Source organism: Suricata suricatta, chromosome 5 (assembly GCF_006229205.1).
Source record: "Suricata suricatta isolate VVHF042 chromosome 5, meerkat_22Aug2017_6uvM2_HiC, whole genome shotgun sequence".
Taxonomy (NCBI): domain Eukaryota; kingdom Metazoa; phylum Chordata; class Mammalia; order Carnivora; family Herpestidae; genus Suricata; species Suricata suricatta.
In genome coordinates this window covers 13,589,052-13,603,842 of record NC_043704.1, presented here as the reverse complement: position 1 = coordinate 13,603,842, position 14,791 = coordinate 13,589,052, and the positions used below count along the sequence as shown (strand labels likewise).

The window sequence follows — 14,791 nt, the reverse complement described above, 5'->3', positions numbered from 1 at the left end:
GGGCGGGGGCGGCGGCAGCGGGAGCAGCGGCGGCTTCCAGCACTGGGGCGGCATGCCCTGCCCCTGCAGCATGTGCCAGGTGCCACCGCCGCACCACCACGTGTCGGCCATGGGAGCCGGCAGCCTGCCGCGCCTCACCTCCGACGCCAAGTGAGCTGGCGGGCGCCGGCGCGTTCTGGCGAGCGGAGGGACCCGGAGGCCGCGGCGAAGCGAGGACTGGCCGGCAAGGGGGGGGGGCGGGGCTAGGAACTCAGTTCCCAAGATCGCACGACTTTGGGCTGAGGGTGGGGGTGGGGGCAATGATGAGGACCTCAGCACTGGGGAACCGAAGCAATTGGGGGGCGCGCGCTGAACCGTGGGGAATGACCGGGCCGTGCGTTCTGGGAGCTGGTTCGGCCCTCTCTGGCTTTAAACAGCGCTGCTCCGATTGAAACCATTTTATAAGAAGGCACCGCTGTGTGCGCCCCTCCCTCGACCCCCCCCCTTACAATTCCAAAACAAAGTGATTCTTAAATTGGTGGTTTCCCCCTAGAATGCAGCCGCACTTGGCCCGGCAGCACTTAGTTACTTGAGGGAGAAGGAAGGAGGACAGCGTTGGGGACTTCCTCTCCGTCCTCCTTTTTGGCAGAGAGGAGACTCGGGAGAAGCCGTATTCCTGGAGCGGCCGTCAGGCCTCGGCTTCCAGGGTCGTCTCTGGCCCTGGGCCAGGAGCTCCGAGCTATCTGGAAACTGGCATTCGGTACCAGAAGCATTTACGGTCGTGTCCAATCGGGGTAAACCCACCACCGTGTGAGAACTATGGCCGTTCCTCTCTGTCGCTCCTTCTGGTTTTGACGATCTGTGGTCTTTTAATAACTCTATGTTCCTTATGCAACAGCGCGAGCAAGCCTTCTAGAAGGTCAGACTAGAACCACTTGTGGATTGGAATTATCTAAACCTGTCGACTTTGGGGGCAGGTGCGGGTTTTTTGTTTCGTTTTGTTTTAGTTATTTTCAGATAGACTCTCCCTCCCAGCCTCCCCATTTCTTCCGCCTCCTAGCACAAAGTGATTTGGTTTCTTCCGATTGGGGGACACTCACTACGATACCCGAGGGTGTGACGGAACTCACAGGCTGTTGCCGGGACTATAGTTTGAGTTATCTGGGAGTTCTGTTGGCTGTTTAATTTTTTCTTTCTTGGCTGTGTAAATATATTATCAATAATGAGGTCAGGGCGTGCTGCTAAGCTGTTTGCTCACGTGACCGCCAGCCCCGCCGGAGTCTAAGCCGGGTTTCCTCTGCATTGGTTTCTTTTTGCCACGTTTAACACAAATGACAAACTCGTCCACGTGCTTCTCGCGTCTTCCGCAAACTGCCCGCGCGCTCCCAGCGTTGCGATAATGGATTTCACAGCGTCCGCGGAGTAACACCTCTCTTCTGAGCGCGGTCCCGCAAAGAGTGTATCATCTGTTTTATTTTTGTAAAAAGAAAAAAAAGTGCTAAATAATATTTATTACTTGTTTGGTTGCAAAAACACGAAATAAATGATCGAGTGTTGAGATTTTAAATAAAATGTAAAAGTCAGTCGGGTGTTCGCAAACGGGGTGGACGCGAGAGAGGAGGGGCAGTGCTCTAGCCCTTGGAGTCGGGAACCGTTCCGTCGGTTTCACCCCGGAGAAAGATAAGGGGGTTGTTGGACTCATATCCGCGCCAACCCCCCTCACCCTCCCCCCCCCAACAAACACAGGGTGTTTCTCGCAACTCTCTTGTTAATTTGATTTTCCGACCCCTAATCCGAACTTCTTTTCCCTGTGGTTGAGGATTGAGTTTGTTGAAAGTGAAAATTTCCCTCCCTGCGCACGGAACTTGGGGCCTCCGGCGAAGGCCTTGCTTTCAGCTGGGGGTCCCTGCGCTCAGGCCTCGCGTCCTATCGGGATTTTTTTTTTCTTTCGGCTCAGAAGCAGTCGCCCCCCGCCCCCCATCCCGCTCTGGTGGCATCCTTGGGCTTCAGCTGCGGCTCCGCCACTGGGGGCCCCGGCCCACAGCGCTGCAGCGATCCCGACAGAGCGCCGCGGGGAGCGCGGGCCGCGGGATCCGCTCACCCTTCTCTTCCTTCCTCGCGCTGTGCAGGACCCTCCCCAGGCGCCCACGCAAAGTGTTAGGTGCTGGGAACGGCCAGGCCAGCCTGGAGTGAGAACTTCGCGAGCGCGCTTCGGCCTCCTCCCGCTCCCCCCGGGGCCACCTCTGTCTTCTTGTGGCCGCTGGGATCCTCATAATCCAAAGCTGCGATACAAATTTAGGTTTTGGGCAAAAATAAAATAAAGAGATTCTGGGTAAAAAGGAAAAAGCTTCAGCCTTCCAGGTCAAGGAGAACAGACCACGTTGCAGTCTCTCAGCCTGCGGGGCTTAAGGGAGAACGCGCACCCAGGAGAGCAGCGACTGGTGCCGGTCAGTGGGTTCCCTGGTCCGGGGGCCTCTTGCTTACAACGTCTTTGGTGGCCACTGGCGGAAGGTCCCTGTGCCTGGGACACCTGGGGGCGATGAAGGTTTCCTCGGTTGTAGCCTCATTTTTTGAGGTCCTGATCCTGGCCCATACACACTCCCCCTGCCCAGGACGGAGGGTGGCTGGGTGCCCAGCAGGAGCATCAAGCTGCTGGCCTCAACCGCAGGCGGCTAGGGGACCGGAAGGGTGCAGGAGGTCTCTGCTTTTCACCAAAGGCTGAGAGAAGGCCAGCAGCTGGGGAGGAAGAAAGAGGGGGACAGAGTCCCTGGGCATCCCCTTGAGAATCCAGGAAGAGAGTAGGGCAGGTTTTCATAGCTTTTATTGTGAAACCCCATTTGAAATGAAATTTGTTAAGAATTCAAAACTGGGTCTGACTCCCCGGGGGGGGGGGGGGACACAGACGGAGGGACGGTGAGAGGCTGGGACTCTGAGGGTGGCGAGCTGAGAATCCAGTGCCACTGGGGTGGGGGCTCGGTTGCAGTAGCAGTTTCCTTCACCAACCGTTAGCCATGGAGGGTACCCGTGCCTGGTGTGCACCGTGGATGTAGTGATGTAGCCAGGGACGTGATGGGAAAGGAAATAAATCAAGTCTTTTCCCCCTCCCCAGACCCAAGTTCTGCCGGGCAAGGCTAACGCTCGGCCTCCCAGGAAGGGGGGCCTGGATCCAGCCAGGGTCCCAGCCCTTCCCGGAGTCACAGCCTAAACTGCCACCCAGTCAGGGATCTTGGCCACCATGTGTGGGAGAGAAGCATCCTCAGACACTGCGGAGGCACGCACAGGCGAATTAAAGCTGCCACAGCTGCCCAGGGCAGGTGGCTCCTCAAGGGAGGGTGGCCCTGGATTGGTGAGGGCCCAGGCGAGGGGACTTCCGATGGTGCCTGTGCTTCCCAGTAGAACTGGAGGCGATAATATGAAAACCCTTAGACTCCCAAGGGCCTTTAATTGGGGAGGACCCCCCCCCCCAAGTAAGAGAGGGCAAAGGAAAAGGAGGTATAGTCACAGTTCAGGCTGGCGCGGTCGCTCTCCCCAAGGGTCTCCCCAGAGGTTCTCAGTTGCCCCACCTTTCCCATGGCCCCCTGGCTTCCCAGCTGTCAGTCGCAGAACCAGGGACTTCTGTTTCCAGGCTCTAAAGTCTCCGAGATTCTCTCCAGTTGCCCACAAGAGCTCAGCTTGAAGTTAAGAGACAAAGCCCCTTCCAAGGTCTCTACACTCCAGGTCTCTGTGATCCAAGCCCTGTCCTCCCTCCTCACTCTACTGGGCAGGAGTCACAGAAATGATTCCCTGGACATATTGTTGGAAGCATGCCTGAATTCCTCGGGTACTACCTGCTGCCTGTGGTGCCCATAGAGTTTGGAACTCTACATTCCTAGGACAGCGAGGGACAAAGCACGCCCTCAGACTAATGTTCATCTCAGTCTGGGAAGGCATTGCTGAGACCCACGGGGTCACGCCCAATGAAGATGGCTATAGGAGGACCTAAGCTCTGGGGACGCACAGGGCAGTCTGGGGCCGGGACAGCCTGGTATGTAGGACCTCTCCTTTCATTCCCCGACTGGAACCAGTCTGGGGCCAGAGCGATGGATTTTAAAGCCCCCAGACACTCTAAGTGCTGGAGAACTGTCTGTCTGCCACCCTTTGAGGCAGAATCAACGTAACAATCTGCCTGAACTCCTATTAATTGAACACCTTAGTGCCCCCTCCCGAGAAGTTCAAAGCAAAGGGTCTTCTATACAAGCCCATCTTCCATTTTACATCCCTCTGTTAGTACAGGCCAAGCTTCTGTTTCCCACGCAAGTGCCTCCCAGTACTAATAGGAATTCTGGGTGGGAAGGGATCTTTGACAGGGGCCTTATACCAAGGGTCGTAGGACCCCAGGCTGGTGACAGACTTCCCCCAGTCATTAGGATCGGGCCTGGTGGTTCTTGGGAATAAATGGCTGCTTCGCAGAATCCCACCCTGCTGGGGAGAAGAACCTTTGAAACAGTGAAGGTCAGGAGGCTGGTCTGGAGGCTGCAGGCAGCCATTAGGCTAGATCCCTGGGGCTAAGCCCCTGCTGCCTGTCAGAGTGAGGGGCGATTTTTCTAGGCAGGACAGAGATGGAGACCTAAGGGGGCTGGGACATGGGGGAGGGGTCAGATCCCTAAGGATTCCTGGAGCTCACATCCCTAATCCCCATCTCTCTCTTAGAGCTGCCTCATTGCTATAGGACCTTGAGGGCGGTCCCAGGTTAATGGGAGGAGGGGGGCGCTGCATTGAGGAACACATGTGGCCCATCTGGGAGCAAGGAGGCAGTGCCAAGCATCTCTGGGGAGTTGAGGATACTGATAATAGGCAAAGGAGGCTGAAAGAGGAGGCACCAACATGTATTATAGGCTCTTTGGTATAGAGCACCCTGCTAAGAGCTTTAGTGCGGTATTAATTTATTCAATTCTCACCGTAGCCCTTTGGCGATGGTGCTATTATCATTACATTTTACAGGTGAGGAGACTGAGGCTCAGAGAGGGTAAGTGAATCGCTCAGGAGCATAGCCAGTGAATGCAGGTGGCAAAGTTGTAATCTGAGAGTCGGGCTCCATAGCCCAAGTTGCAAGGTCATCTCTTTCATCCCCTTCAGACCCACCCCCACCCCCAGAATTAATGCCCTGGACTCTGTCTCAGCTGCCGCCTGGGAAGCCCTCACAGCTCCCATCCCCACCCCCCACACATGCCCCAGCTCTCTTAGGTGACGTTCCTAATGCTCCCTCTTTGTGCCTGGACCCATCTGTCCCCAACGCCCCCATCTGGGCAGAGGCTTGGATAATGAGCCAGCTGGGGTGGGCGCACTGTGGGGCGCGGGCGGAGAGAGGGCCAGAGCAGGTGAGCTGAGGCAGTCCCTATATTAGGGTGTCCAGCAGCGCCAACAGTCACTGTGCCTCATCCCCAGACAGCTGCCGTAGCAGTGGCCCCGTTGTGCAGTCCACGTCCGTGCAATTATTCGGAAAAGAGGCACAAACTGAATTGCCCACTGCCTGGCATGGCGTTTCTAGGCCTCAGTGTCCCCTATCAGTACATGATTCCCTGGAAATCACCTATGTGGTCCCGCCGCCCTGATAACTGACAACCGACACCCCGAGGTGGCGGTGGGAGCCTCGGGTGGGGGTGGGGAGGAACTGGGGATGCGCGCTCTCCTCCCGGGGGACTTCGAGTACCCTTTTCCCACACCCCGAGGGTCCCACGGACAAGCATGTGGGCCAAACTGGCCCGCGAGCTCCCAGTTAGCAACCCCTGAACGTGGCTCGGTTAACCAGCACGGCCCGGCTGGGCGCCGGGTTTGGAGGCTGCGTCTTTATTTGGGGTCCTCAGAGCCTTGCGCCGGCGCCGTGCGCCGGTGCTTCCCGGATCTCGCCTAGGCAAAATGGGTAGGCGCGAACTGGTGGCCCGGTCCCCGCGGGACGCGCACCCCCGGCCTCCGCGGGCCCGCCCCGCCGGCTCAGAAGTAGCTGCCTTAGACTGTGGCTCTCCTTTGGGAGCTTTTCTTCCGAGGCGGCCTCAGCGCCTCTGGGCCCGTTGATTGTAGGAAGGCGTGACCTCCACCCCCAGCCAGTAAGGGAGACAGCAGATCTAGCCGGAGGCGCCTAAGATCGCTTGGGGGCCGAATCCCGTCGTGAGGAAGTCCCCGGGCCTGCAACACGGGCTGGGCTCACGGACCCGAGTCCATCACCAAATCTCCCAGCCTCCCGCTTGCAGGCTCTTGCCCTTGAGTTTCCTCTCACCGGTGCTCGCAGACCGGTGAGGCTGAAAGCCCTCAGGGCCTTCTGAGCTCTGGATGCTGGATGAACCAGCTAGTTGGGCCAGCCGTAGTGCTGTATACCTCTTCCCTCCACTCTTCCTTCCACGATTGACCTGAGAACCGAAATCCGTCCCAGTCCAGGGGCTTGTAGTGGTTCTAGGACCCTGCCCCCTCCCTTCCCTTCAGGCCCAGCTCTGGAGCCCAGGGCAGGGGCCAAGGGAAACCCACCCAGGGAGCATGAACAGGCCTGGAGCAATTCACTCAACTTCAAATCTTCGTGGCGGTAGAGAGCAGGGCCGAGCAGCCTTTCAGAAGCTGTGAGGGAGCTCTCTGAGCCGGCTTCCTCTTCGGTAGAGTTGAGCCATGTTGTGTGATCACCAAAGTTTGTTGGCAGATCAGGGGCAAACTCTGGGTGCCATGGTCCATCTCCCAGCAGAGGCTCTGGGACTCTCTGGCCCACAGGGACTGTGCCATGGGTGAAAACAAGTCCTCTGGGTGTTCCATGTGTGTGTGTCAATGGAATTGACGGCCTCTGCTTCGGTGGAGTGTAGACATGCTCTGGAAATGTCTACCATCCTTGATTGGGAGGCTTCCCCAAGGTAGAAACTGGTTTGGAGGCCTTTGTATCTAGACGTGCCGCTAGATGCAAACCTCTGAACAATGGGAATCAATGTAGGACACAGGGAAGGAGGAGGTTTCCAGAGTGATGGGGACTGAGCCAGGAGTGTAAACCACCTGGGACTCATGCACTGATGGGGACATTGCGACCTGGAGACTGATGGGCATTTTTGTCATCCCCTGAACCCCCACATTTGTATTCAGACTTAGACCCCAACATGCCAATGAGCCAGGTTACAAGACCTCCCAGAGCCTGTGTCTCTTCTTATGTAAGTAGAATAATGAATAATAAATGGTCCCTGGCAATTGTGTCACCTCCTGCCTGGTCCCAACTGTGAATGGATGCCCTGTGCCCAAGGGACTGGCCAGGATGTGGCTCCTGCTGGATCTGGAACCTCTAATGGGAGCTTGGGCCCCCAAGAAGCATCCATGAATATGTAGGTCACAAGGAAGTGGGTTGAGAACTCTAGAGACCAGGATTGAGTAATTGGGTACGTGGTAGCATTCTCCCTTTGCCAGGCTCCACCAGCCGTGTGACCTTGAACAAGAGATGTGGACTTTCTGTGTCTTAGCTTCCTTTTCTGCAAAATCGGCATGATGCTGCTTTTAACAGGGCATCGGGTTTGAAAAGGAGAACCTGGGCCCGGGGCTGGCACACAGGGCACGCCTGGCTGCTGGGCTGTCCTCTCACTGAACCTTCTGGAAGGTCTTAAGAGGTAAGATCCCTGTTAGTCTCCATCACATGACCTGGAGGGTGGGCAGTGCTCTATGCCTCAGGACCCCAGGAGAGGCCTAGAGTGTCTCTGAGCTCTATATACAGAGTCCGGTTCCCAAGCCTTCAAGTGCAGGGCGAGGTCCCCATTCTCACCCTCACATCCCTAAGCTGCCTGGTCCAGGGTCTGGTACTCAGCTGGTACTCACTGAATAGTCTTTGCCTAGTGGTAAAGGACCTACCCTCCACAGAGAAACCAGGAGTGGATCCTTTAAAGGACAGAAGCCAATATCAGAGAGGGATTAATTGAAAGGAAAGTTGCCCGTGCAGCAGAGGCCCCAGCCTCTCTCCCCTCCCTCAACTCCGGGCCTCTTCTCCGAGCCCCTCAGGGGTTAGCAGGAAGGCTGAGGCTTCTTCCTGTTCTAGAATTGCAGCAGGGAGTCACAGGGAGAGCAGTGGTGAGGCCTCTTGGGAGTTGGGCTGGGGGGTCCCCAACTCTGAACTCACTCAGCTATTCAGGCCAATGCAACTGATTCAGGGCCACCAGCGGCTCAGCCAGGACAGGAAGGAAATGACTTCCTGCAGCCCAGGCTCTGGCAAAGGACAGGAGTGCAGGCACGGAACCAGAGTCCGTTCAACCACAATCACTTGGACACCCCCCTCAGTCTGGGGATGATTCTCTCTGCCTTCTCCTTCCTACATCCCCCTCCCCTCCTCAGCCTGATTAGGGCTCCAGGGCCACCTGCCCACTAGCAGATCTGCTCCTCCTTGCCCCCAAGGTTTTGTGCGTAACCTTCTAGCTTCTCCTACGCATCCGGGTCTTTCTGTTTGCTCTGATGGAGGTGAAATTCATCTACATGAAATTAACCACTTTGAAGTGAACAACTCATGAGTGGGACTCAAACTCATGAACTGTGAGATCATGACCTGAGCCGAAATTGGACGCTTAACTGACTGAGCCACCCAGGCGCACCCCCCTCTCAGCAAGCTTTTGAGGTTCATCCATGCTGTAGCACGTGTTACTACTGTGTTCTTTTTTTAAGACTGAGTAGTATTCTTCTGTGTGAATGCACCACATTTTGTTTATCTATTCATCTGTTTATAGGTTCATCCACTTCTGAGTAACTCCTCACTTCCTTGCCACAACCTATCATGGGGACAAGAGGTCTGGGGTAGGAGTTTAATAATCTAGGTCTCTGAGCAGGACAGGTGTTCAAAGACAGGTGGCTTGACCTTTCTGGGCCCCAATATACTCATCTGTAAAGTGAAAAGTTTGGCAAGGGCCATTTCAAGTCCTAGTTATCTGTAACATTTGCAACTCTAAAGTGCTCCCTGGAACTCAGAGGAAGGATCCCAATGCCTTTTCTGCCAGCCCCAACCAGGTCAGGGACCCCACTTGCACAGTGCTCTCCAGTGGATTGGACCCCCTCACATCTTTGCCTTTGGGTTTTAAAGAGGCCAAATCTTAGTGAGAAGCATCGCACGGGTACGTAGTGTTTTGTGAGTCATTCCCTTCTTGCATATCCAGCCGGACTCTCAGCAACTGTGACTTGGTGATGAAATGGCCAGCGTACATGTAGTGCATACAGGTCCTCATTATGACATGGTTAAGAAGTGGATAATGGGGCACCTGGGTGGCTCAGTCGGTTAAGCATCTGACTTCGGCTCAGGTCATGATCTCCCAGTTGTGAGTTTGAGCCCCATGTCGGACTCTGTGCTGACACTCAGAGCCTGGAGTCTGCTTCAGATTCTGTGTCTCCCTCTCTCTCTCTGCCCCTTCTCCCTCACCCCACACTCTCTCTAAAAATAAACAAACATAAAAAATGTTTTAAAAATGAAGTGGACATTGAGCTAGGTCTTGAGGATTCAACCAAGGAGAAGTATACAAGTTGATATCATAACTCTGTTTTCTTGATGATTCATTCAACACACATTAACCATCCTATTATCCCATCTCCTGGTTTGGGTAGGTTGGAAACATACTGAGAAACAGATTTTTTTTTTAAGTAAGCTTTAGACTCAGTGTAGAGTGCAGTGTGGGGCCCAGTGCAGAGTTCAGTGTGAGGCTTGAACTCATGACCCTGAGATCAAGACCTGAGCTGAGATCAAGAATCAGATGCTTAACCAACGGAGCCACCCAGTCACCCCCAAAGAAACAGATTGAAGAAATATGCACTTTCTAAGCATTAAAGAGCTTTGAGACCTACTCTGATTGAAGGGGGGGTGGTGGTGGTCAGCCAATCCTGTTTGAGTGGAATTGAACTTGGAGGTAAAAGAACTTTAATGTAGGGAAGGTACCATTATCTCAAAAATGTTTTACATTTCTTTTTGGACTATGAAAGCTCAGTAAGTTGAGATAATTGTTTCACCTCCTTCCTTTTCAATACTCCAAACCTACCCCAGCATTTCCAATCCCCTTACTCTGCTCACTTCCTTTTTCCCCATACTATATTACTGATTTATTGATTTCATTGTTTACTGTCTGTCTTTCTCAGAGGAGTATAAGACCACAAGGGCCGAGATCTTTGCTTATCCTGATCACTGATGTGGAACACTGTCCAGCACATAGTACACACTCAGTTAATACTTGCTGCAATAAATGGATGCAGCTAATTATTGCCACCAAGTCCTTTCCTACCTAGAGAGGAAGAGACATGAAGCTTCACTGGGATTCCCACAAAAGAAAACATGAGCAACATCTGTTCCCGTCAGAGCGCACTGTTGAATTCTGTTTGCCTTCCCCAAGATGCTTTGCCAAAAACAGCTAGGTCTTGGAGGCTGGTCTTCTATTGGTCCTGGGAGAGGAGTCCAATAAGGGGTTTTCTGAAATATTTATCAGCGAGGATCCGCAAATTCACTAACACTGGAACATTTAACATTCTCTGCTCCTTCACTTCCTTGGGTTAGTTCTGAGCACAATTAGGATCCAGACCTTGAGGCCTAAGATGGACCCTTAACATTATACACATTCATAGTTGGACAATTTGTTCTAATCCTTTGGGAGGTGAACTCCTTGGGTTAAAAAAAAAAAGTGCACAACCAGTACTTAATTTGCCAAATCTTTCTGATGAGAGCCTATTTCAAAGAGGAAAAGTATTTTCTGGCAAATCAGCAGCTCCCACAAACACCCCTGTCAAGGTTGCAAGCAGAATGAGAACACAGTTGAGGGGGACGGACAGGGGCTGCAACGATTCAGATCTGATGGCCAGCATGAACCTTAACATTACATATCCTAAGGGAAAAAAAAACCACAACGCTCAGTGGTTGTATTTATTCTGAATGCAAAACTGTCCCCTTTGTTGAGGTCGGCTGAACTAACTCGGCCAGGAGAACAATGTCGAGTCTGCTGGCGGGCCATGTGCTAATGTGCTCATGCATTACAGGCCGCAACAGATGGCTGTGAGAACACTGGGCCGCGCCTGCCTGGGTCAGGACGCAGACCCACTGCTTCCCAGTTCGGCCCAGTTAGCAAAACACTGCTTCTCTATGGAGAGATGGCGGCAGTCCCGGGGGGCGGGGCAGGCCCCTCCCTCCTGCACGTCCAGGGCTTGATGTGAGAGCAGAGGTGTAAGGAAATAATCATTGGAGGGTTGTTGTTGGTTGCTTGGTACCATGTCACAGAATTGAAAAGTTCTTTTCATGCAGTTCTGCAAACGGGAGATGCTCTATTGTTCCAACACGTTAGTGCAGGGACAGCGCTCACACTTTTAATCATTGTAAAGTTCTCTCTCCTTCCCTCTGAGGGTCTGTCTTCTGTCTTTCCCCACATCTCAGTGAATGACTGCGGAGAAAGTAGCCCCGCCCCCAAAGCAAAACAAAACGCAAAGAAACAAAAACCCAGCTTTTTGCAATGAGAAAGTAAGGCTCTGGAGAAGCTCCTCTGGAAACATGTAGCCAAGTAGAATGTACCAGATCTACTCCGACATCTTCCACCCCTGCTTCTCTACAAATGGGAAGAAAACCCGCCTTGGCCGCCACCTTTGCTCTTTCCACGCACTTCTCGAAGCAAAGGTGTGGTAGGGTCAGGCTGGCCTGGAGAGGGGACAAGAGAGTCAGCTACTGTCTTCATGTTTCCCCCCTGGCACCACTCCCCAGGCAACCCGCCTCCTCCCCTTGCCCCTGTCCCCGGAGCTGGGCACTGGGTCTCACTTGGAACAAGGACTCCTGGGATGACAGTAAGCCCAGGGAGGGCAGCACCTCAGAGATGTCACCCCAGACCCACACAGAGGCAGAGAGGCACAGAGAGAGCCAGAACGGACCACAGTCTTCTACGCTCTGACTCTGAAACCGACGAGGAGGCGCACCCCGGGCCATCTGGCCTTCAGAGTCCCTCTAAGATTCATGATGTTCACGGGGAGCACCAGGAAGCTGCCACGCATCCCACTGTCTCCGCACCAGCTGTGTGTGCTGCTCAGCATTCCTTGGGTTAATGCCATTGTTGGGGCAAGTGTGATGTCTCCAGAGAGCCCTGTAAAAATGTCCATTGCCTGGGAGGGAACACACAGAAAGCCGTTAGCACAGGTCAGTCTACAAGGTGTCATTGATAACACAGAGGATCCCTGAGAGCCTGGAATGAGCGAATTCTCCTGGAAGAGGCCAGGGAAAGAAGGACCAATAGGGCCAGTGTGATGCGGGCCACAGGTTAGCTTTGGGGCGGGGCACTGAAACATGTATCACTTAGGGTATAGGTCAGGTATAACAGGCCAAAATCCATTTTCTAAAGGCAGGGGGATGAATTTCCACATGAATGGTGAGGAAAGGATAAATTTTAAGTAAAAAAAAACCAGTAGATTTTGATAGCCCTTGCTGGTTTGTAGGGTCTTGGACAGTTTACATTCATTACCTCATTTAAAATGAGAAGCCCGGGTTGCCTGGGTAGCTCAGTCGGTTAAGCGACCAGCTTCGGCTCAGGTAACAATCTCATGGTTCGTGGGTTCGAGCCCCACGTCGGGCTCTGTGCTGACAGCTCAGAGCCTGGAGCCTGCTTCAGATTCTGTGTCTCCCTCCCTCTCTGACCTTCCCCTGCTCACGCTGTCTCTCTCTGTCTCTCAAAAATAAATAAAAAAACATAAAAAAACTTTTTTTAATGAGAAGCCCAGGACGTGCACATTCTCTCCAGTCCACTGGTGGGCTCTGGGCTTGGCCTGCTCACACAGCATTAAGAGCCAGAACCCAGAGGTCTGTAAGAGACTCTCTTCACCCCCATGAGGGGGACTGGACAGTCCCACCCCTACAGAGCCGTTCATTTGTAAACTAACCTGTCTTTAGGGCTCTTGTTCATGTCCAGCCTTTGAGAAGCTACCGCCCCTCATCTTCGTGCCTCTGTATCCTCACTAGAGAAGGGGTGTGGCCCCAGCCAGACTCAGAATCAACAGCCTCTGTGGAGCTCATAAGAGGACACACCTTTTTCTTGCAGCTCACCCGCAAGGCCTGTCAGTCACTGAAAGGAGCCTCACTCTGAAACACACTTTGCTTCTGGTGTGTTAAAAAGGAAAAGAAAATGAAACCCACGACCCACGTCAGGCATGCAGAGTCCAGTGGAATCCAGTCTCCTCAAACCCAAGATGACAGAAGCTAGGTGCAGAGCCTGAATTATGACACTCTGAAATTCCTATTTGCCTGGATCACGGATGACTTAGAACTTTCTAGTTCTGCCTTACAAAAATTTGTAATTAAAAAAATTTGTAAACTAATCTCTATGCCTAACGCGGAGCACAAACTCATGATCCCAAGGTCAAGATTCACATGCTTTACCAGTTGAGTCAGCGAGGCGCCCCTGCCTAATCAAAATTTAAAATGTGCTTCCTTCTTTCCTGAATCACCCTTTGCCCCCTTCCCCTACGTGTTCCTCTTTTTAGATTTGCCTTTGTTAAGTTTTGTTCTGCCTAAGTATTAATTTCCCATCAGCCATCTCTCTATGCTTCTTGAGTTTCCAGGTCAAGGCTTTCTTGGTGTATTAAAATGGGTACTATTGATGGACCACGGCTTCACTGTGCCCTGTTGGACAAGGTCCTGCCCTGATGGAGTGTCTGGACAAGCAAAAAGAAGCTGGAAGACTTCAGCAGCTCTGTCCAGTAGAAATTTCTGCAATGATGGAAATGTCTTATAGTTATGCTATCCAGTATGGTAGCCTCTAGCTACCTCTGGCCATTGAGCATTTGAAATGTGGCCAGTGTGACTGAGAAAAGGAATTTTAAATTTTATTTAATTTTAATTCATTCTAATTTAAATAGCCACATGTGGCTGGTTGCTACTGTACTAAGAGAGGTTAGGTCTAGAAAGAGGCCACAGAATGTTCTCATAGTCAGGCTTCACCAGGTACATCATCTTATTGTATTTCTGCTGCCCAGACTAATATAATCTGGTCAGGCCCCATAGGTAGAGGGTTTCCTCAAAGTCAGGAGTATGTCTTTTACCATAAAACTTTATTTGTATTGATTCTATTAGCAAGGAAAACCGTCACTCAGTGCCACTCAAGATTATTAGACTCTGGAAGGATCAGAGAGCTGGCAATGTTGGCCAATCTGTTATAGACATTCAACCTAGCCATCTGGCATCACCATGCTTTATCCTTCACCTCCTCTCAAACCCACCTACCAAACCCACAACTCTGTTGGGTTTGTGCATCCTCTTCATAAAACTCATTTCCATCTTCATGTTTAGCCTTCTGCCTAAATCACTAACTCTAATACCTTATGCATAGCTGAGAAAAGCCCAGAGTGTGTGCTTTGCCAATACCCTTGTTAAATTGCCCACACTTCTTCCCTCACTCAAATATTTGAAGACTTGAGTTTCAAAGTCTTTGTTTTAGAAGGTATGCCTGCCATCAACAAAAACTTTTCCATGGTCTTTGATGACCATTTGGAAAGCTCTTTATTTTTCCCAAGATCTATTGCAGATAAACACATTCTTTGTGTAGGGGAGACAGACTTCATACAACCTCAACTGGAGAAGTGCTATTGGGTCAATAAAATGGTTAGCTACTCTACTCAGGGTTTCTCACTGTACCATTGTTATACGTTGGGCTGGATAATTATTTGTCCTGGGGGGGGGGATGTCTTGTCCATTGTAGAATGTTTATTAGTATCACTGGCCTTTTCAGACAAGACGCCTATCGATAGCACCCTGCTCTTAGTTGGACAACCAAAAATGCCTCCAGACATTGCCAAATGTTCCCAGGGGGACAAAATTGCTCCCGGTTGGGAACTCCTG

The 14,791-nt window shown here is 52.4% G+C and overlaps 1 protein-coding gene across 1 annotated transcript in view; it reads left to right on the top strand.

Moving 5' to 3' along the window:
* OLIG2 (oligodendrocyte transcription factor 2) overlaps positions 1 to 1,562 on the top strand; it is a 3,328-nt gene extending 1,766 nt beyond the window's left edge. Inside the window, 1 exon segment of the mRNA XM_029940643.1 lies at positions 1 to 1,562. This exon segment is cut by the window's left edge and continues 100 nt beyond it. Coding sequence (XP_029796503.1) covers positions 1 to 154 — 154 coding nt within the window. The 3' untranslated portion in view covers positions 155 to 1,562.
* Positions 1,563 to 14,791: the final 13,229 nt, after the last annotated feature.